Source organism: Candoia aspera, chromosome 1, assembly GCF_035149785.1.
Source record: "Candoia aspera isolate rCanAsp1 chromosome 1, rCanAsp1.hap2, whole genome shotgun sequence".
NCBI classification, from domain to species: domain Eukaryota; kingdom Metazoa; phylum Chordata; class Lepidosauria; order Squamata; family Boidae; genus Candoia; species Candoia aspera.
This window is the reverse complement of record NC_086153.1, coordinates 156,266,007-156,290,492: the sequence shown is the minus strand read 5'-3', so window position 1 is coordinate 156,290,492 and position 24,486 is coordinate 156,266,007. Positions and strand designations below refer to the sequence as shown.

The 24,486-nt window shown below is 40.3% G+C and overlaps 1 protein-coding gene across 1 annotated transcript in view; it reads right to left on the bottom strand.

The window, feature by feature from the left end:
• Positions 1–24,486, bottom strand: part of MACROD2 (mono-ADP ribosylhydrolase 2) — a 1,156,239-nt gene that overhangs the window by 458,921 nt on the left and 672,832 nt on the right. The window contains exon 7 of the mRNA XM_063316393.1: positions 2,598–2,628. Coding sequence (XP_063172463.1) covers positions 2,598–2,628 — 31 coding nt within the window. The remainder of the gene's footprint in view (positions 1–2,597; positions 2,629–24,486) is intronic.

Genomic DNA, 24,486 nt, shown 5'->3' with positions numbered 1-24,486 from the left:
CTTGCTAGTTCTGCAGTATTCTTAAGAACAGTGACATGGCTTTTGACTGTTTACTAGATATTTCATATGTCAGATAATTTTTTACGTCTCTGAAAGTTTAGCTTAATTCTTATTGTCAAGAAGCACTAAAGTATTGACATAATAGATGTGCTTGTGTTATGTACTGTGGAAGTTAAGTATATGTAATAGCTTGGGATGCCTTTCCTTTTTGCCTTGTCTTTCCATTCTAGTACCATTAAGGGGACAGTGTGACCTGCAAGTAACAGAGATGTTCTGGATGTTCTCCATAAACATTAAATTTGGAAGCATCAGTTGTGATTCTATCGCATGACAACTGAGTTTTTTCTCACTATCCTGGAAATAAAGCCTTATGACCCATACAACCTGCTATCAACTTGGACTCTAATATTCTAAGCAAGTGGCAGCAATATTCATGCAGTATATGCATATGAAGCCAAAAAGAAATATTAGTATCAGGCATGGGGCCACTGCAACTAGCAATGGGATCTGTCTCAGGCCCCAAATATTCCAAGATTTACTAGGGCAAGTTCACCCTTTGATCAGAACTATAGCAGGCTTAGATAGTTTAAAGTGGAACTGTGATAGCTAAAGGAGTATTAGGTATGTTTGCTGCCTTGAGTTGACCAAATATATATATATATATATATATATATATATATATTAAAAAGGTGGGATAAAAGCCTGGATGATGATGAAGATGATGATGGTGATGGTGATGATGATGATGATGGTGACACACACATCGGTTCCAGATAGTTCCATAATGCATCAACTTTCTAAGGAGATAGAGTGTTAAAGCAAAGACTTTTGTTCTCTAATCTGTTTTGATGGTATTATTTAAATAATAATAATTTCCAATTACAAATGCCAAATGAGATGATTTTGGAACTACCTGATTCATTGCAGTCAAAATATTTACAGTGAAAAACCACAAACCCTTAAAGAGTAGGGTAGTAATCTCATTGCCTCATTGTATTCATTAGTTTTATTGCTGCATACCCATTTCTACATCCAGGGGAAATTATTAAAATTAACTGACATACGGAGAAAAGGTATAAGAGAACAATTGTTTTGTTTTTCTTTTCATTTTAATTTCAGGACCAAATGCAGAATAATATTTTTTGTTGTTATACTAGCAATTAGTTTCCAGGGCTCACCAGGGAAACATACGATATACTTTTCATCCTGTATCTAGCACGGTGTTTCTCGACCTTGAGAACTTTAAGATGTATGGACTTCAACTCCCAGAATTCCCCAGACAGCCTGAGAGGAAATGAGGCTTTTTCTCCAATTTACACAATTACATTTCTGTAAAAATGATCATAATAAAAATACAAAAGATGTCCTTTTAGCCAATAACTCGCTGGTGTTCTGCATAGATCCCCCCCCCTTCCTTTCTGTCTCTCTTGGGGGAAAAGAATCATTGAGCCATAAAAAGTAAAGGGTGGACCTTAGAGCTCATCTAGTCCAGCTCCCTACTCAGTGTAGTACAAGGAAGTATGAAATAATTTCTGTCCTCCAGGTTAAACATAAGATAGTAATCACAACTTCAGTTATTTCTAAGAACTTACTTGCCGTAATAGTTTTCCCACCAGAATTCCCGTTACCTTGTATAGCTAGAAAAACTGCTTCAGGGCGACAAAATCATGCTCTTAGTCCATATAGCATAGTTCTATCTACTCAGACTGGCAATGATACAGAACCCCAAAAGCTTTGTTAGTTCTAGTGTCTAATATTGTTTTAAATAGAAATGCAAAGGATTGAAGTTGAGACCATCTGCAGGCATATCATGTGTTCTATGACTGAGCCATGATTCACATTTCATGCCATTTATTTATATATTTGCTCATTCATTCATTCGATTTATATAGCCGCTCATCTCACATATGTGACTCTAGGCAGCTTACAATAAAATAGATAAAACAGGTAAAATACACCATATAAAAAATAAAACACATAGCAGCCAAGCATCATTAAATAACTATCCACACAGCCAGGAAACCAGCTCTGAATATACCCAGGGGTCCAGGCTCAGGTACAAAACCAGGTTTTCAGGACCTTACAGAAGGCCAGCAGGGATGGGGCTAATCTAGTCTCAGAGGGGATGATGCTCCAAAGGGTGGGTGACATGGCAGAAAACACTCTCCTTCTGGGCCCCGCCAGCCAACACTCCTTAGCCAATGGGACCTGGAGCATGCCCCTCCTGCTGACAATTGATATCTCATTTCACTCATGCTATAGTGTGCTTCAAAAATACATTATGTACATGAATCTCACCAACGTGTATATATTGAGCCCTATTCACATCAAAGGAATGGCAGTTCTGAATCCAGTCAAAACAATTTATTCCTGTCCATTTTAACTCCATAGTTGTAATTGCTTGCAAGACAAGAACAGTACTTTGGGATTTTTTTAAACTAAGTCTGTAATTTTTGAGCACAGCACAGTTTACCAGCATAGAGTACCCTACTAATTCATGGAGTATCAATTAAAACAATAAAGGGGAGAGAGGAAACAATATTGTTTAAAGTTGATAAAACTTTGTTGTATAGAACCTCACAGTCAGTTTTACATACCATAAATGCCTGTTGAGATACATGGGAAAGCCTGCAAGACAAAAAACAAGATGTAAATTAGATTTTTTTTCTTTAGAACCACTTATTATATACAGTGATTCAGTACAAGGAAACCATAAGCTGCTTAGTATAAGGAAATCTCTACATTTAAGTCAGCAAGGCTTCATCAAATACCCCCCAACCTATTGAAAGAAGTAGTAGTTCAAGAAATCAGAAAGTCATTGGCAATTTTCTTTGAGAACTCAAGGAGAACAAATAAGGTCCCACAGCACTTTGGGAGAAAAACTTAAACTTTTAGTACCTTGCTAAATGTGAAAAATGGGAGGCCTGGGGGATGTGTGTTCATTTTTAAAGATATTTTCCACAATAACCAAGAAGAGAAGATTTCAGTACAATTACAAGACAATGGATTTGTCAGCATTTTGAGGAAACTCACCTGAAGCTAGTTATCATTTGCTAAGAACAAAAGAAAGTAGTCTTCTTCTTTCACAAGATAATCTTTTTAATATAGAACAGGAATACAGTAGGAATACAGTACATTCAATCTTCAGAAATCTTTCTGAAAAAACTCTTATAGCCAAGATGAGGAATATTTATTTATCTAAGGTATTTCTATCCTGCCCTTCTTATTCCAAAGGACAGCTTTCCCTCACACAGTATTTTCCATGCAATGATTCTGTGAGATGGAAGAGACTGAGAGTGTGCCCCACTTCAAAAATTAGTCAACATGTGTTTAGTGCACAACGCAGCCAGAAGATAACTCTATCCGTATCAGCCAGGTTCAACAAGCTTCACACATTAGGAGGAAGTTCTGGAGGAGGAGGGAGTTTTGCAGGCTCCAACCTGTGACCAATAGCTGGAAGACTGCATTAATGGTCTAGGCTTGTGGATGACCTATCCTTAGATGTGATTTCGTCCTTAGATGTCATTTTAGTTTCACCTGATGAAGACAGCATAATGGTTTTTCTGTGGCCCATGATACGTCATTTATTATTCTGTCATATTTATACTGCTATGTTTAGTTTTAATTTTATTACTGCTTTGGAGGTCTGCAAGCTGCTCAGAATCAGACATGGATGGAGTAGCATATAAGCCTAGTTAAAGAAATCAATCAATCAATCAATCAATACACTTAGAAATTAATTTTTGAAACCAACCAGAAAAGGACCATTTTGGAGAAATACAAGAAACTTGTATTAATTTAACTGAAGCAACTGACTGGAGGATAAGTGGAGAATATCTAGATTCATATATATTGATAATCAAAGAATAGACTTCTATATGTGGTCCTCGGCCCATCCGGTTCACAGGGAGGCTGGGACAAACTGTAACATAATTTTAGTTCCGCACATTGAGAAACTTCCTTCAAATGCAGTTAACATCTGTGTTAACTACCAAACAATTACAATGCCAGCTCAGCATCCTTACAATATATACTGTATAAACCCATGTAAGCATTAAAGACCATTTGTAAAGCTCCAGGGGCATATTATTCCTGTATAGGAAAAAAACAGCTTAAGTTTCTCTCAGTACAAAAATTGAACTCTAACCAATACACTATTCTTTAACATATAATAACAAATAAGAATTGCTAATTTGGGGGTTAGCTATTAATAAGTATTTTTGCTCTTCAAAAAGCCTTGTAATTGCTATTAGTCTGACAAATGTTTAATTTGTAATAGCCTTAGTAAAGTTTCAGTAAAAATATTGTCAATCAAAGTCTTTTTTCCCCCTTTGTTATATTAAATGTATATTTGAGGCAATTAGAGCACTGAGGATGCTTGGCACTGCATTCTGTTTGTTTATGTGGTGACTTATTGGTAAGATATTGGTTTTATACAGTTTATGCTTGTATTTTTAAGATCTGGTTGGATTTGTTAATTGCATTACAGATATTAAATGAAACCATACTACATCTAGATGGCTAATAAATACAAAGCAAAGATTAGAAGCCAATGACAGGCAGCAGCACATGAGTCATATTACTTTGTTTTAGAAGTACTGTTTATCTGAACCACAGGTATATTACAGATTTCCACCTAAGCTAAACTTTGGATTTTGTCTAGTTCATTTCACATCTGGCTGGGCTCTAGAAGCAAAAAAGCAAAATGGATGATTATCTTGACAATATAACTATGTAAGTACACAGTAATTCATTTTTCTCTCTCTCCATATATATGTCATGTTAGCATGGTTCAATGAGCCACAAACTAACCAACTACATTTTAGCCAACCACAATGTGCAAGGCTAACCCATATGGATAGTTTACAGTTTAGTCCAGTGTTTCTCAGCCTTGGTAACGTTCAAACGTGTGGACTTCAACTCCCAGAATTCCCCAGCCAGCATGGGAGTTGAAATCCACATATCTTAAAGTTGCCAAGGTTGAGACACACTGGTTTAATTTGTTGCATGAACCTAGAAAATTGGTTAAATCTTGTACTCTGAACACACAATAACTGAACAACAGCAGAATATGGGGGACTGGTTCCCCATCCTTCATTCTTTCTGTAACTAAGGAAGTTGAACTGTTTTCTTCTTTCTTGCACTAAGAAAATGAAGAAACTTTTTTCTTCAGTTATTAAGGTGCCTTGGAGCACACTATATTCAAGGTAAGTTTTAATAGCAATGCAAATGTCTCTTTTTCCTCTGTGCTTTTCAAAAGGCAAGGTCTTTCCTTCATCACTCACTGTAAACTGTAGTTTCGTTGTTTGACATAAAAATAGCATAAACTGCTTCTCCATTACAAAAATTATTCTGAATTTTATTCTGACTATTCATGCATGTTTAATTGTGGGTTATTATCTACCCCAGACACCTAGAAAACCTCACCAAAGCTTGAAGAAAATATATATTTAGAAAAAGGACTATAGGCTGTCATATTAAAAAAAACAGCCCAATAATCAGGGAAAAAAGAGAAATGGAATGCAATATCCTAAAACTATAAACAGAGACATATTATACTGAAGACTTTGTCGAAAATCCCACTTGTTATAATGATTTTAGCAACAAGTAGAAAGGATTTGTCACAGTCTAACACTAACATCTTCATAAATTATTTGGATGTGGGAGGTGAAAGTAGAGTCTCAAAAAAAGTACAGATGGCACAGCTAAAGAATGCTGCAAACTCTTTACAACATATAAGAATATACAACCTATACTGAACTTTCTAAAAGGATAACTGTTCTAAAGCCAGCAAAACAAAACACTGAAAAAGGGAATATTACAATGTAAACATCACATGGAAAATTAGGAACAGTACAAATTGAATGACAGTACAACAGTCTAATTTTTCAGAAAATTGAAAGCTTTTTAAATCATTCATAAAGACACTGCACATGTGAACACATACAATGTTTTGTTTGAGTCTTATTGGAAAATCTGCAGAATTTCAGTCTCTGTTGGGGTGCTACATTTTCAGAGCAGTAGTAGCCAAATGGAGAGTAAGACTAATGCTGAGAAAAATTGAAAAAAATGAAATATAAGAGGGAAAATTGAAGGAGCAAGATGTTTATTCTTATGCTCTGAAAACAAATTAAAGGACAATATGGTAACAATTTGCTAAAATATAAAAAGCTGTCATGATAGGAAATAGAGAAAAATGGCTTGCATTTGCTCCGAAGGACAGGGCAATAGATAATAGGTTTGAGGTGCCAGAAGTTGTATTGAAGTTAAATATTATGAAGCATTTCCAAACAGATGTTGAACTGATGAAAAAAAAATAAAACTCACAGAATTATAATCAAGCCCTCTCCCAAAAGCTGTTATTTAACAGCATCATAGAATGGCTGTGTGGGTCTGGATGGGAGAGAACAGGCTGAAAGTAAACCCCAGGAAGAGCTACTGTTTATACATCAGGATTCCAATAAACCCCTGTTTTGCCCCCGAACAAGGTTGCACTGTCCTTGAAAGAGCAGGCTCACAACTTGTGGTTCCTCCTGGACTGGTGGCTCCTGCTAGATCAGCAGGTGCAGGCCATGGCCAAGAGAGGCCTTTGTCCAGCTTTGGCTGCTGTGCCAATTGCAGCCTTACATGGGACGGGAGAACCTGAGCACAGTGGCTTCTGCCCTATCATCACCCTATTGGGCTACTGCAACACACTCTACATGGGGCTGCCTTTGAAGACTATACCAGGAAGCTTCAGCCGCTGCAAAAAGCAGTGACTCAGGTACTCATGGGTGTTTACCAAGGGGCACATATTGTACCCGCTTTGTGGGCCCTGCATTGGCTTCCTATTTGCTTCCAGGTGCAATTTAAAGTGCCGGTTTTAACCTATAGAACCCTTTGCGGCTTGGCTCCTGGTTACCTACAGGACCACATCTCCCTGCTAGAGTCACCCGAACCACTGTGACCACACTGGAGAAGCAGCTGTTGTCCCCCATTTTCAGGAGGGGGGGCTGACACTTGATGCATTGCTTTTTGGTAATGGGACTGGTCCTTTGGAATGGCCTCCCATTGGAGGTCTATTTGTCTCCAACATTGCCTGCCTTCCAGAAAAAGCTGAAGACAAAGCTTAGACTTGGGGGGGCTGATGCCATATGTTGTGCCTGGGTTTAATTTTCTTGTCTCTTATATTTTTATATTGTTATTGTATATTATTATTTTGTGAGTCACTGAGGGTCCTGTGATTGAGATGGTGTAAATTTGATGAAATAAAACTCATCAATAAATAAGTTTTCTAATCTCACTCATCAAAAATCAATAGCATGATTTCCTAACATTTTGTGATAGAAACACAAAAACTAAAGACTAAACCCTAACAGGCTTAACTGTTACTGTATAACAAGTAGGAACCCACTATCCAGTCTCAGGAGAAGAGGAACAAAAAAAATAAGAAAATCAGCCAACTTTATGTCACAACCCCGCCAATGGTAACCTTCAGCATTTCCAGAAATGTTAAGACTGTTAAGACAGACAGACTGACAGACAAAAGAATAGAGGTGTTTTTAACATTTTGTTTGCTGCTGGTGCTATATGATTTGGTGAAGGGTATGTGTGTCCACCTTCAAGTCAGTGTTGCCTCCTGGCCATTGCCTGGACTAGTCCCTGCGGTTTTCTTGGCAACATTTTTCAGAAGTGGTTTGCCACTGTCTTCTTCCTAGGGCTGAGACAGAGGGACTGGGCCAAGGTCCCCCAGCTGGCTTTGTGCCTGAGGCGGGCCTAGAACTCACAGTTTCCTAGTTTCTAGCCTGTGCCTTAACCCATAAACCAAACTGGCTCTCTGTGTTATCCTTATGTGGTATGAATTTGCTTTGTCATAATAGAATGGGCGAGGAATTTAAGGGAAATGAAAACTATAAAGAGATAGGATCAAGACTTTTGTTCAAACATAGGAGTTTCTCTTGGTCTCCTCTATCCACATGTGCCCCTCAGATTTACTCTAGAAAGAAAACCTGATTGGCCAACAGTGCCCCTTCCATAAGAGGAATGATACAACCAAATACTTTAGAACCAAATGAACTAATATTAATGTGTCCTAGCATCCCCACACTAATTCACTTCAAAGGCAAATGTCAAACACAATGTTATGCTACTTTGGGAATGTATTAACTTGAAAAGAACTGTGTATTTCAGTGGTAGTATAATTTGCCTGTATATCAGAAGAAGCTCATCTTCTACTTGCTTCCTTGACTGTTTAAGAAAATATGCCCTTGAAAGAAAAGTAGAAACTCATGAAGGCAATATAATCCAATAACTTTTTCTGCATTTCAATTATCTGTTAGAGCATTTCCCTTGAAGATCAAGTTCTAGTTTGTACATTTTCCCAGAATAGATTTACATGGAAAGTTGTGTTGTTCTTTATAGATATATGCAGAGAGATGAAATTTCAAAATCTAAGTATCAACTGGATAAAAATTAGTGACCCATGTCCTCAAAGGTCAGTGTAGATGATCCTTACGATCCTTTGGAAGTTAAAATCTATGCAATTCCTTTTTTACAAAAGATCTGCCTTATTCATTTGCCACTATACTTTTTCTCTGTCCATTGCCCAGAACACAGTAGTTTATTGAAGTTTTTCTACATTAATAGTTTTTAGCTGCTTCTTAATGTGTATTTCAGCCCTCCCACAATATCCTTGAATTCTTTTTCTTTCTTTTTTTTGCAAAACATTTAAGTAATACCTTTGACTAGAGGTATCAAAACTGACTAAATTTCTAGCTATTTTTAATGCTAGGAAGGGCATTATCAGTGGCCATATCGCAAATGAATTTTGGGTTCATAATTCTCTTCCTCAAAGAAAATAATTATAGCATAAAAGCAGCAGATACAATTTTGCAAAATATGCCATAGCTGTTTTTTCACTGCTCAAGGGAGACCCATGACTAAAAAAGCATGTAGACCAAATTTTCTTCTTCTCCTTAGGAATCAATTTAGTCTAGAAGACAAGCTAAAATTATTGGCAGGGCAATAATGTGAAATTCTCACTGTGGATGTTGACCCAGTCCAGTATCAGCTGATGGATAAAAGACCTAGGTCTCCAATATGCCCATATTTGTAGTTCTTTCCTGCACATCATAATAGTTTCACTCTGAGGCAAAATTCAGTCTCAGTGAAAAAAAATGGCTAACTCCTAGCATTGTGAGGTAAATGATCCTTGTATCAAAAGGAGTTTGAAATGCATCAGGCTGCATGGAATACCCTGACTTCTAAAGTACATATTTGGTTAGTATAGGGCTAGCAAAACACACCATTGACACTTCTCTTTTTAAAAAGGAGCAGTTCTTTCCAAAGCTAACAACATGTGTAATTGCTGTTTTCGTGCACTCTTCATATAATCAAGTCTTCTATCTGAACTGGGCATAATGAGGAACTGAACTGAACTGACTAGGAATTGTGATGACATTGGCTAATAGTCTAAGGAGATACTTAAAGTAAGCTCTTAATACAGCTACTCCTCATTTATCAACTACCTCGGTTAGCAACCATTTGCAAATACAATGATAATAAACAGTAATAAAAAATCAATTTTCTGACTAATGCATGCATTTATGACAAAAGCCTGCAGTGTGAAACTGATTAAGGTCTGGTCAGTTTCAGGCAATAGCTGGGAGCTGGCCAGGGTTCTAATCAACTAATTAAAGTCACACTGCTGAGCTTGTTAACTAGCAGTTAGCACTTTTTAGGGACGCGCTCTACTGCAGAGAAAAGCAGCTCAGGAAGAGATAGCTTGTTTTATCTCCTCCCTGCAAGGGGGCAAAAAAAAGGTGGGGGGGGAGAAACAGATCAGGCACAGGACACTGTATGAGAACAACCAGTGATCTTCGCAGTGTCTCTCTCTCTCAGTCACTTATTCGCTTAGCAACCATTTCACTTAACAACAAAGTTGTTGGAATGGAATGCGGTTGCTAAACGAGAGGGTGTACTTAACTTGTGTCTAACACAGAAAATAGTACACAGGTTAATTTCTCTGTGTTATACAGAAAATATGGCCACATGCACACTACACACAGAGAAAAAGGCAGTATTTAGTGGTGAGCACAGATTTCAAAGGCATAAGATTCCAGATTCTATCCACAGAAATTCCTATGAACAGTGATCTGTACTCAAGAAACTGCGAAAGGGAAAGAACTCTGTCTGGAAGTCTAGGCTGCTTCAGCTTCTGTTACAGAAGACAGTCTGTAGCCAGAGGAATGGATATCAATTCTGCTTTGGAGATTATAAAAAAAAAATTGAACCAATAGAGTGGCTTATAGAACATTCAGCTGAAACCCTGGCATGTAAGCGTTCCCCAAAGGCAGCTATCTGGCTTCTACTTGAACACTTTTAAGGAGAGCATCTTCATCCAACTGGTTCCATTGTTAAACTCTAAGACGTTTCACCTGATGTTCAACTGAATCTAGTATCCTGTAACCTAAACCCATTAGATTTGGCTGGGCTCTCTAATGCAGCAGAGGTTAAGAAGTTTTCTGTGTGATAACCTTGAAGATATTTAAACTTTTAAAAAGATCATATCCTGTTTAGCCTTCTGCTCTCCCGCAAGGTAAATATACTCAGGTTTTTTTGTCTTTCCCCATAAATTTCTGTTCCATAAGAAGATCATCGTAAGGACAGATTCAATATATTTAACAACATATGTGAAACAGAATGTGAGGCACTACAGAAATAGGTAAGAGATAGCTTAAAAGCTGAAGCAGAAAAAAATACCCAAAATTTCAAAGAGGGAAAGATTAAAGTGGCTTTCAAAACAAACTATACTGAGAGCCAGAGAAAGATGGAGGATGAAAGTCTTGCAGAACAAGAATGGCCTGTGACAACTGAACACAGGCCTTCGAAGTCAAACAAGAAAGAACAAGGAACTCTGTCTCAAACAAGAATGTCAACAAAGAGAGAGAAATAACAGGAAAAGAAAAACGAGAGAAGTTTTTGGAAGAGAAATCCTAGGAAAATTGACAGCTAAAGTACGGTTCAACAGTAGCAGTGGAAGAAATCTGATAGAGCCAAACTAGATTAAAGGAAGAGGGAACTACTACTGTATATTGAAATCCTTTTCAAACATTATTATAGGATGGCACAAATATTTCAAGAGAAAGAATATTTTCAGAAACCATTTCCACCAGAAAGTGATGTACAAGAGGCAATAGTTGTCACATAGGAAAGTAAAGGCATGACTGAAATGCCCATTAAACTATTTAAAATTACAGGAGAAGAGGCAGTTAAAGCGCTAACAGCTACATGTCAACAAATAGAGATCTCTGTGGCTTAGAAATTAGAAAAGATCAACACATATGACTCCATGACTGAAAAAAGATGCAAAGGAATGTGTAAATCACTGAACTCTTGCACTAAGTTCCTTACGCAAGGCAAGCTTTCCTTAAGATCTTACAAAGAAGACCAAAGCCCTTTATAGTGAGAAAAATGCCAGATGAATAGGCAGAAGGGCATAAGACCAGACACCAATATAAGATTGATGATGGCAAGAGCAAGAGGTTTTAAGAAGGTTTATCTTTGATTGCAGACAACATGTCAGAATGTCAGATATATTAAGGTTAATGTATATGCTAGAATACTTGATCATTCTTTTGAAGAACTGTTACAATGAACAACAAGCTACTCTAAGAACTGAGTTTAGAGAAAATGCAATGATACAAAATAGGAGAAGGAGTATGAAAAAATATTGTTACCATATTGGTTTAGCTTGTTCAGTAATTATAAGAATGGCAGGATTCTAAGAGGTGACCGTTGGAATGAGGGTGAACACTAACAAGTCATGATATGCTGACAACACCACTTTATTAGTTGAAAATAAAGACTTAGAAGAATTCATCATGAAAGTAAAATGGAAAGTTTAAAAATGCAGATCAGTGTCAACTATTAAGGAGACAAAGGTTAAGATCAACCAGCATGTTTTCTAAACTCAGAGATGACAGTGAAGAAGTGAAGGTTGATAACTGTTTTCTTCAGTTCATGAATAGCTAGACAGGGGCAAAGATGGAAAAATAAAGAAATTAATCCTAAGTGGAAAGTAATGATGAACTGAGACAAGATCTTGAAGGATATCAATATTTCTATGACAATATACAGGTAGTCCTCAACAACCATTCATTTAGCGATGGTTTGGACTTATGATGGTGCTGAAAAAACTGACTTATGACCGGTCCTCACACTTACAACCATCACGGCATCCCGATGGTCACATGATCATGATTTGGGCACTTGGCAACCAGTTCACATTTATGACCGTCACAGCGTCCTGTGGTCATGTGATCACCATTTTTGACCTTCCCAGCCAGATTCTGGCAAGGAAAATCAATGGGGAACCATGTGATTTGCTTAACAATCACATGGTTCACTTAATGCCTGCTTAACGACCTCCATGAAAAAGGTCATAAAATTGGGTTGGATTCGCTTAATGACAGCTTTGCTTAGCAACTGCAATTCCAGTCCCAATTGTGGTTGTTAAGCAAGGACTACTATAGACCAGTGGTTCTTCCAGTGGTAATATTTGGCTGTTAAAGACAAAGAATGAGGAAAGAAAAAGACAAATGCCTATGAATTATGAATCTGGAGATAGTTACTAACAATAGCATGGAAGGGATGAATTGATCCTGGATAAAAATAAGGCTGACTGTTCCCTTGAGGTGATGATGTAAGCAGATGATGGATTAGAAAAAAAAACTATGCTTAGCAAGGTTGATTGAAGTAGAAAAGAGGAAGACAACAGATAAGAAAAGAGGAAGACAACAGATAAGGTGACTGATTGAGATCATTGGATTATCTTTAGAAGAGCAACAAATAATTGCCAGGGACAGGTTGAGATGACAGACATTTATCAGTGATGATGCCAGGGGTCAGGCCTGACTTGAGAGGATCTAATTAATTAGCATGTTTAGATTTATGGAGAAGTCTGTAATCTGCATTATGTATTTTATAGAGATGATCAGTTTGAAGGCCGCAGGGCCATACTATTTATATATATAGAACTTCACTGGCAAGATACAACAGAATGTAATTTGTCTGAAAAGTTTCCCTGTTGTCTTACTTCTGTTTTAAATTACGGTGTTAATTTTAACTATGAAATTTGAGCAAGCTATTTTACTGTTACATAACAGTTACATTTTATTTTATTTTATTTTATTTTATTTTATTTATTTTATTTTATATTTTATTATTTTAACCAGGTGTCAGATGCCCTTCCCCCCAGCCAAATAGTTCAAGCCATTTACGAGCACTTCACTGTCTCCCCAGTGGCTCAATTTATTACACATACACAGAGAGAGACACACCACTGTGTCGTTCTATTCTTCTCTTTCATGGATGTCTATATGCCATCATACCCTTAAAGAGAGCAAGCACTTCCGTCCAAATGAAGAAGACGTTTCATGTTAAACCTTCTTAAAGTTGCTTGAACTTACCTGAAATAACCTGCTTAATTTACACAACTCCTTAACAAATTCCATTTCGGCTCTTAAGAGCACCTCATCGGATCTTTGCTAGGCACACACAAAGATAAATAGAAATATGACTCTCAGATAAATATTTGCAGATCTTGCTACCACAAAGGTCTTCCATTTCTATAATGCTTTATTTATACAACAGCAGAAGCAGAGCTGCTGAAAGACGTTATCCCAGGAGGTTAAAAGGGCCAGAAGTATATCTTCAATCATTTATTATTCAAACAGATTTAATGGAGACTATTCCCTTCTTCTCTGTGTACAGAGTTTTACTAAAAGGAGCAAAGAGGGAAACTGAGAATATATTTTTCTTTATTTCATCTAGCACTATTGAATAGACAAGAGTAAGGCTCTAAGGCAGAAACCAGAATAGGTTTCTACAAGGAATACTAGAAGAATTATGTTTACAAAATGTAATTTCAGCAACTTTCTCAAAGGACTCTTAAGTTATGCAAGCTTTTTTTTTTGACATGTGGATTACTAAATATCTCCCAGCAAAATTATTACTGCAATGCAAAGAATCAGAAGCTTATACTTAATGTATTAACAAATTTTCAATCCATGTATCATCAATAATATGAGAGTGCTGTTTTCCTGACAAACTATTTTCTTATGTATTTATTTAATCCATCAATTTGTATGGCTGCCCATCTCAACAAATAGACCCTGGTACATTTGTAAACTCACAATGGCAGAAACCATCCCTATAGAAGTTACTAACGGTATCACATAGAAAGCCCAGCTCTTTTGACTTCTGTTCATCCAAGCTAATTCCAAAGAATCACTGATATTTCCATATCAACTACTTATGCTGTCAATAATAAACAAGCAGAAATGTTCAACGTAAAACACAAGGATGTACACTGTTTAAGTCCTAATACAAAATTGATTGATTCATTGATTTATTGATTACAGTATGTGCCATCAGGTTGGTCTCAACTGTTAGTGACCACAAAGTAAGAACTTTGCCAGGATGATTTGTCTCCAAACTTCATGTCTTCCAATGGTGCACCCATTGCCATTATAACTGAATTCATCTACCTTGCTGCTGGTCACCCTTTCTTTCTCTTTCCTTCTAGCTTTCCCAGCATTATGGACTTCTCAGGGCAGCTGAATTTTCATATAATATATCCAAAATATGATAATTGGAGCCTCAAGTTCAGCCCCATTAGGTAGACCACATCAGGAAATCAACTCCAAAGAACAATTAAAACAACTTTTATTGAGATTGACTATAACAGCAGTATCTTACAAGTATGATTGTGCTGTATCTCTTCCTCCTTCTTATAATCCACTGAATTGGGGAGCCATTTGCCTCAGCCACTTCTGAATGTTATTTCACTGTTCTGGACTCATAAAAATGTTTCAGCCCCTTTTGCCTAGGTAACAATTCCTGAATATTTCCATCAAGGTCATCTTGAACTCTGGAAGGATTTGTTCTATGATCCATTTGTTTGTTTGTTTGTTTCTTGGCTATCCATGGTATTCTTGGGAGTCTTCTCTGACACCAAAGTTCAAAAGTGCCAGTACTCTTTCTATTCTGCTTCTTCAAAATTCAACTTTCACTTCCATAGAGTATCACAGGGAAAATCATTGCCTACACAGTTCTGATCTTTGTAGGTATAGACATATCCCAGCATCTGAATATTTTTTCCAGGGCCTTCGCTGTTACTCTATCAAGTACAGCATACTTCTTGACTGCTGGTTCCTTTACTGTTGATGGTTGATCCTATAAGGCAGAAACTATTGATCATTTCAACATCTTCATTTTCAGTTCTAAGGCTGGTTGCTGTACCTGTTTTCATTATTTTAGTCTTCTTTGTATTTAATTTTAGCCTATTTTTTCACTGTTCTTCTTAACTTTTATTACTAGAGCTTGCAGATCATTTGCATTTTCAGCTATTGGAGTAAGTGCAAAATATAACAGTGAAATTCATTTTCTCATATAAGAATCGGATTTTTCAAAATTTAATATTATAGTTGGAATGCTTAGAAAATGTTACCAAAACAAAACAAGTTGTATCCTGAGGGAAGAGATTTGGATTCCATGCAGTGAAAAATATATTAATTATTACATTGGGTATTATATGAAAAAAAAAAACCCTGTTAAATACAATCAAGATTCCTATAGCCTTCACAAAGAAATGTTAATGTATTTATTTTACTAGGTTGTGCAAATCGTCAAAGAAAGACTTCCCTTTGATGAAGCTTTGGACAAATCCACACAGGCACAAAGTTCTTTTGTGAAACAATAGAGGCCCCTTCACTTCTAAGGCTGACAGGAACCCCCCATGTTACTCCGCTTCACCTGCTTTGGAACTTTGGAAGACCTTATGCTGTGGGAGAAGCTGAGAGTCACAAGTGTGAGATGGGCAGCTGCATAAACTTAACAAATAAATAAACCTTCTCCTGAAGCAATGACAGGGAGTCCGAACTGAGTAGATGCCTCCTGCACAGACTGCAGGAATCCCACAGCATACAGTGGGTGCAGCTAGTCCAAAGCCCTACTGGAAAATGTGGAGGGTTTCCAAGCCTGGCTGTCCTGTTCACCGTTCCAATGTTCCTGGTACATCGTAATGTTTCGCATGTCATTTACCTGATACGTGTTCGATCTGGGAAGGGAGGAGGATTCCATCTCGGGGAGTTGTTATCTGTTGGCTGTTGGTTTGGAATGTGTTTGGGTTATCTCATGTGTTCAAGGTTACTTTCCCAGGATGGCAGTTAAAACGGTTACCAGCACCTGGGGGGGGGGGGAGTTTGCTATGGCCGGGCGAGGGGAGGGATTACATTTTCAGCCGAGGGTTTTTAGTTTGTATTTGGCACGCTTTTATTCATTCTCAGCTTTCTCTGTATTTGCATACTATTCTCACAATAAATCAGATATCATTAAGTACCTGCTTGTCAGTCTGACTCTGTTAGGATAGGCAATCATTACATAAAGCTGAGAATCCAAAAAAATTTTCCGTTAGCCCCTTTCCAGATTTATTTGTGAGGGGATGTGCTAGCGATGAGCAAACCAAATCCACAAGCTATGGAAAGCGAGGAGTCGAGCGAGGGGGAACCCAATTCTACAGTGGTAAGAATGGAGAGAGTCCCCCCTAGAGAGACTTCAGAAGTTCGGGAGGGATCGAGCTTCAGCGTCGGGGATGAGGAGGTTGGAGGCAAGAAAGCCCCTGAACCAACCGGCGAGTCGCCAGGCGAGTTGATCACCTGGGATGAGACACAGGGAGCCCTACCCGGGACGTCAAGAACGTCTTGGAAGCAGCGGTACCTGTTGTCCCCAACTGTGGTGAGGCAAGAGAGAAAGGAGGGATCCCAAACCCCTGAACGTATAAAACCGCTGGTGGCTAAATTGGAGTCCTTAGAATTTATGTTCTGAAAAATGTCCATGGACTGGTGTCCCTGAGAGAGGAGGAGAGAGGAGTCCAGTCATAGGTACTCGACTCCTTCCTCGCCCCCACCTTCCCCAGAGGAAAGGAGTAGGACCCGGCACCGAGAGGAAGTGAGAGCACCGAGGGTGAGAATTTCAAGGTCCCCTCCTCGAGAGCGGAGATCTTTGGGGGCTACGAGGAAGGCCGATCGTCCAGCTGTGACGAAGGGACTGCCCGGAGTGGGGATAAAGGACTTTACTGTTAAATTCGATGGAGACCCAACCAAGCTGTCGTTTTTCCTTACCAATGCAAGAAGTTATATGGATGAATGGGAACAGTGCTTCCGTTCAGAAAGGGCTAAGATTAATGCCATTGCCACTAAGCTCAAGGGGCGGCCGGCCGATTGGTACGTGCAGTTGTGTCAATCAGAGGCCCCTGAGTTGGAGGAGTTTGAGGAATTCCTGTGGGCGTTAAAATTACACTTTGAAGGCCCGTTAGCTAAAGAAAGAGCAAAACGGGCATTGAAGGAGCTGTGCCAGGGCCCACGATCGGTGGCAGAATTTAAGGCTTTGGCTGGGAAAGTTGAGGATTGGTCCCAATCCACCTTAATAGAACTTTTTAAGGACTGTCTAAATACAGAAGTCCTAAGGTGGTCACTGGGGCGAGATGACCCGGACTCCTTGTATGAGTGGATACAGCTGGCAGGGAAGGCTGAGCATGCCCAAGAAACCCAAGGGTGATGAAATATGCTAAGCTCAGCAAGGGTTCCCGCACCACTGCACCCACTGGGAAGCCTGGGCAACGTGCGTGGGAAGAGGAGAGAGCCGCTACGCGAAGGGACATTGCCTCCGATGTGGGAAGGAAGGTCACCAAGCGGCGGCGTGCCTGAGAGGAAAGACCGAGGAATGTCTGGGAAAGTCGTTGGGGAAGTCACCCTCTCTACTCAGGAAGATGAAGGCGGCTTTGGCTGAGACCGAGGCAGAGGAAGTCCCTTATTTCGGGGACGAGGAGGAGCCCGAGCTGCTCCAGCTGGTGGGAAAAGCCAGCCACCTGCTTTAAAGGGTGCCGCTGGGCAGGTGGTAGAGGAAGGGCGCGACCACATTTCGGTGAGTGGCAACTATCCTACACTGACAGTGAAAGTGAAGTTAGGCTTCCGCACAAGAACTGTTGAAGTGTGGGCGTTGATCGATTCAGGGTGTTCACGTCGCTTGATGCACCCTGACGTGGTGGCTGCTCTGGAGTTACCCAGGTTTCCGTTAAAACATCCCATGATTTTTACCCAGCTGGATGGTTCTACGGTGGGGGGGAAGCCAGTCACCCATTCCACGGGCATGGTGGCGTTGCAAATGGGCAGCCACCGTGAGGGGCTGCCGTTTGTAGTGGCGCCTGTGGGGGGTCCTTTGGTCATTCTGGGGATTCCTTGGTTGGTCCAGCAAAACCCATATATAAACTGGGTGCACAGGACTTTGACTTTTGGGGTTTCTACCAAGCCCCTGGAGAGGTCGACGCTCCGCAGGCTGCAGTGGGAAGGGCGGTGGCAGCAACCCCGCATTTTGCTGCCACCCCACTGGAGGGCTTGCCGGAGCAATACCAGAGTTTTGCAGATGTGTTTGGTGAGAAAGAGGCGGACCAACTCCCATCTCATCGGAAAACTGATTGTGCCATAGAGTTGGTCCCTGATGCACAACTACCCAAGCCAAAAATCTATGCCATGACACAAAAAGAACTGGCGGCGCTTCGGGAGTTTGTGGACAAAAACTTGGCCAGGGGTTTTATTGAACCAGTGAATTCGCCAGTGGGCGCCCCCGTTTTGTTCCGTGTGAAGAAGGATGGGACATTGAGACTTTGTACAGATTACCGCGGATTAAATGCAGTATCAATATTGAACAAATATCCTTTGCCAATAATAAAAGACATGTTAGCACATCTGGCCAAGGGGAAGATCTTCTCTAAGCTGGATTTGAGAGAAGCCTATTTCCGTATCCGTATACGGGAGGGGGATGAGTGGAAGACTGCTTTCAATTGTCCTCTGGGCTCGTTCCAGTACAAGGTTTTGCCGTTTGGTCTGGCAGGGGCACCTGGGGTGTTTATGCAATTGATCAATGAAGTGTTACATGAACATTTGTTCAAAGGAGTACTGGTCTATTTGGATGATGTTTTGATTTATACTGAAATGATGGAGGAACATGAGTGTTTGGTGAAACAGGTGCTTAGCAAACTGAGAAAGGCTGAGCTTTATGCTAAACTATCTAAGTATGAATTTCATAAGACTCAGCTTGACTATTTGGGGTACAGAATTTCCGACAAGGGTATTGAAATGGACCCTGCAAAAATTCAAGCTATTTTGGAATGGGAGCGCCCGTGTACTCACAGGCAGCTCCAGAGTTTTTTTGGCTTTTCCAACTATTATCGCCAGTTCATCCAGGGGTTCGCAGAAATTGCATTGCCTCTCACTGATTTATTACGAACAAAGGGGCTGGGGGACACACGGAAGGTGAAGAACCCAGGAGCATTGCTCAATTGGACACCTGAGTGCCAGTTGGCGTTTGACAAACTTAAGAGCCTGTTCACTGCTGAACCTATTCTGCAACACCTTGATTCCACTAAGCCCTTTGTGGTTCAAGTGGATGCGTCTGATTTCTCCATTGGAGCACTCTTGTTGCAGGCGGATGCTGCAGGCTGCCTGAAGCCCTGTGCCTATTTGTCCCGCAAGTTTTCCAAGACAGAAAGGCGAGCCAAATGTCCTTTTGAGGTTTGGACTGACCATAAAAATTTGGAAGCGCTTAGCACGCCCCGTAAGCTCAGCCCTAAGCAAATCCGTTGAGCTCAATTTTTCAGCCACTTTGATTTTAAACTGAAGTTCATTCCGGGAAAGAAAAACTTCCTGGCTGATGCACTTTCCCGCCTGCCCCAGGATTCGGTCCAGGTACCTGACGTGGTGGGGACACTGTGGACAGAACCCCAGTTGGGGTTGCAAGCTGTCACATGCAGTCAGACTCGTGCGCAGCTGCCCTCAGCTTCAGTTTCACCGGCTGGGGGAATGCCGGCGGTTCCTTCGCAATTGCAACAGAAGTTTCTCTCCGAACTGAAATCTGACACTTGGTTGCAAGCGAATAGAGACAATGTTACATTTGACCGAGGCTTCGCATGGAAGCAGAACCGCCTCTATGTCCCTGACAGTTTGCGAAGAGAGATTTTGAGTAGATCTCATGATGATAAGGTGGCTGGTCATTTTGGCTTTGTGAAAACCTTACACCTGGTGCGCCGGCAATTCTGGTGGCCCACATTGAGACATGATGTCAAAGACTATGTTGCTTCTTGTCCTGTCTGTGCCATGTCAAAATGGAAGGGGGGCAAACCACAAGGCTTGCTACAGCCGGTGGCCAGTCCCTCCCGCCCTTGGGAGGAGATCTCCATGGACTTTATTGTCGATTTGCCTCCTAGGCAGAGAAAGACTGTGATTTGGGTGGTGAAAGACTACTTCTCTAAACAAGCCCATTTCATTCCATGTGCCTCCATTCCGTCTGCTCAACAATTAGCCTGCCTCTTCCTAATCCACATCTACAGGATCCACGGGAGCCCCTCCCGCTTGGTCACAGATCGCGGGACACAGTTTACTTCCCAGTTTTGGCGGGCATTTTAAAGCTGGTGGGCACTAAACAGGCGTTGTCCACTGTGTCGCATCCTGAGACTGACGGATCTACAGAGGCTCTTAATTCGACCCTTGAGCAATTTCTGTGCGCATTTGTTAACTATCAGCAGGACAATTGGGTTGATCTCCTGCCTTTTGCTGAAGTGGCTTACAACAATGCTGTCCATCAGAGCACAGGGCACACCCCTTTCCGTGCTGTTTTTGGCCGAGATTTTGTGCCCATCCCTGATCTGCCTCAGCCCACTATACCGCCTTGTTCTGCTTCGGATTGGGCTGCACACCTGGCCGATTCCTGGCCGGTAATTCAACAAGCGCTGGCTGATGCCCAATCTGCCTATAAACTGCATGCTGATAAGAGACGAGCACTTCAACCTGCCTTTAAAGTTGGGGATAAGGTCTACCTTTCCACCAAGTTCATTAAGTCTCCTCAACCCTCAAAGAAATTAGCTCCTAAATTTGTTGGTCCTTTTCCCATTGTGGGAGTTGTGAACCCTGTCACGTTTAAATTGGATTTACCACACAATCTTAGACGTTTACATCCTGTTTTTCATTGCAGCTTGCTCAAGCCTGTCACCCACTCTGATCGCTGGCATCTCCAACCTACACCTCCTGCGCCAATCATGATTGACGGGCAACAACATTTTGAGGTGAAGGAGGTCCTGGATTCTCATCGGCTTCGTGGCACTTTGCAGTACCTAATCCGATGGAAACATTTCCCCCACCTTGAGTGGGTGGCTGCCCGCGATGTTCACTCTCCTGTTTTAGTTAGACGCTTCCACATTGCTTATCCTATGAAACCTGCTCCTTAGTATTTTTTGGGGGGTGGTATGTCCTGTTCACTGTTCCAATGTCCCTGGTACATCATAACGTTTTGCATGTCATTTACCTGATACGTGTTTGATCTGGGAAGGGAGGAGGATTCCATCTCGGGGAGTTGTTATCTGTTGGCTGTTGGTTTGGAATGTGTTTGGGTTATCTCATGTGTTCAAGGTTACTTTCCCAGGATCAGCAGAAAACGGTTAACAGCACCTGGGGGGGGGGGGGAGTTTGCTACGGCTGGGCGAGGGGAGGGATTACGTTTTGAGCCGAGGGTTTTTAGTTTGTATTTGGCGCGCTTTTATTCATTCTCAGCTTTCTCTGTATTTGCATACTATTCTCACAATAAATCAGATATCATTAAGTACCTGCTTGTGAGTCTGACTCTGTTAGGATAGGCAATCATTACACTGGCACACTTAGGGGTCCCCCAGGCTGGGTGACTCTGGCCTGGGTTATGGATTGCAGAGAAGCCTATAAAGTCCTGAAGGGTGAAGTCCCCTTTTGTATCATTTAATTCTTTCACCCATGACAGCTGAAGGATTGCCCCATTAGCTGCCTCCAGCTGCTGGCCTGTAGATAGGAGAAACCAGGGGCATCCTTTTAGGCTGTTGACAAGAAATGACTCCTTTGGCAGAGCTGCTGGAGAAAGCTAAGAGGAGCCTTTTCCTATAATGCTGGCCAAAGTGTTTGGAGGCTGCCTTCAGTGCAGCATTGGCAGAACCTGGGGGCAATCCCAGAGGTAAGGAGCTTGGAAGCACCTTGGGCAATGCCTGGGGAGATGGCTGAGTCTTCACTCACAGCACTGGCTGGAAGGAATTCAAGACCACCCTCATTGCTTCAGCCAGGCTCTTTGCTGAAGCAAACGAGGTTGCCTCCAGGTCTGAATCACTTCACTGAAGCAGATCAATGTCACTTTGCAGAAACTTATTATTTACTAAATAGAATTCTCAAAGTGGGGTATTAAGCATGAGTAAATCTCAGTTGTAAAGTCACATCTTATAAAAACTATGTTGAGTGAATCTGTCTCAGAACAGGAATGCCTTTTAAATGCTCTTGTTCTGGAAAGCAGGCTCCAGGACCATTTTGACATATAATCTGTAAACAGATGGTCCTGAGTTTTATTTCAATTACATTATCACCCTGTCAACTTCAACTCCTTTTTCCTGTGTGTGTGTGTGTTTTTAAATATATATAAAGAGATAACCATCAGGGACAGGGGGTGGGGGTGGGTGGGAGTGTGGTAAAGAAAAATATAAGCTAACTTTTGTGCTACATGTTTTGCCCATGAATCACCTCTTCATAAAGTGGACAATGTGCTACATTAGTGCTGGATCTTGTATGGATACTATTGTATAGTCTATAATAAAGAGATCTGTTAAACCTAATGGTGATTCTCTCTCCAGATGAGCTATTTATAAAGGGGGAACAATAGCTTGTTGTTTATCAGTGACTAGCATATCAGAGAGTCTACACAAAAAGAAAGGAACAAAATAGAACTTCTCTGACCTATAATTTCTGTATTACTGTGATCTCAGGTGAACAACTGATCTGTGTATTTTTCTTTGAGGCAGGTTAAGAACACAATAGAATGCCTTGAAAGAGTATACAGTGATGACAGGTAAGAATATAAGGAAAACTGAGAAGTGTCAAAACAGATCTTGGACAAACTATGATTTTCATTTCATCTACTTTCAATAGAAAGTAGATATAGGCTACTGTTCTCCTGAAATAGACATTATCTAGTTTATCCCTGAATACATGCACACATCCCACATAGCCTAAATAAGCATTAACATTATATTGACATAGTTATTTCACCAGCCCCCTAGATCCCCTCTACTTCTTTATTCAGAAAGCTTGCAATAGCTGCCATGGAACTTCCATTTATCTGTCAAGCAAGTAGGGGATCATGATCATACCTGCCTGGTTTTGGTGGTGCAACTGCAGGGTGTACTACCAGACCAACCTGTGGACCCCAACCACACCATCCATGAAGGGACTTAAATATGGGAGTAATGTGCAGGATGAGTGCAGGATTTTACCATTCTGCATATTTTCTTTCTATTTGCTATGGTCCTGATTAATGTAACGTCACCAATATCTGCCACCATTGGCAGCTCCATTCTCCATGAATTTGTTTAATCCCCCTTTGAAGCCATGAAGTTGGTGTCTTTCACTACCTGCTGTGGCAATGAATCCCTTGGTTTAATGTTATGTTCTGTAGAGAAGTATCTCTTCTAATCTTTTGTGAATCTGCTACTTTTCAGATTGATTAATCCTCAAGTTTTAATATAAAAGAGAGGAAAATGTGTACTTTCATATTCTGTAGTTGAGCAGCAAATCATTTTTTGTTTTAAATCTCCCATCCTGTTGTAGGCAGGTTTGTTTAGCATCTCACAAAAAAAGCTTGATTGTCCTATTGTGCTTAAAATGGCATTCTTTCTATTATGCCTGTTTTTTTCTTTTCTTTGCCCAACCTACCCAATCTATGCAAAATTCCCAAAAAAGGTTGGGTGAAAGAAGGGGTGGGGGAAGCTTTGTATTTTAGACATTCTTTATAATATATACCATGCTGAAGATGTGCTTTTTTGTGGATGGTGTTTTGCTGGCTACATAAAACAGCTGCATTTGGAGAATGAATTCACATTTACTCTACAAGATCTCTGAATATTGGAACATGCTGTGTGCCCAATTTCAAAGCAAAAGCAAAACCAATCAACCAAACAGACCCCTAGTCCTTTAGCAGAAGAGTCTTCTTCTTCTTCTTTTACAGTCATACTACTAGATACGTACTGCAAAATTTGCCATGTTATTGCACGTACTCTTAATGAAAAATGCTCTGCTGTCGCTGCAGTGGTTTTTTAATATTCTGCAGAATTCACCCTGGAAAAGGTAGCTGAAGGAAGCCTCCTGGAACAAGTGGTTTTAAAAAAAGATGCAAGGAGGTTGTAGTAGTAACAATCTTTATTCAGGCAGTGATCAGCAAAATGTGCAAAATATACAGCATGAAAGTAAAATCAAATGGATGAGATAAAATGCCAACATAGCAAGGAATCTCAAAGTGTAACATAAGCTACTATAATAATATATACCAATAAATTGTGCAAGTATAAGGGGTTAGGGGAAAAAATGTAAGAGGCTTACTCTGAGTTAGGAT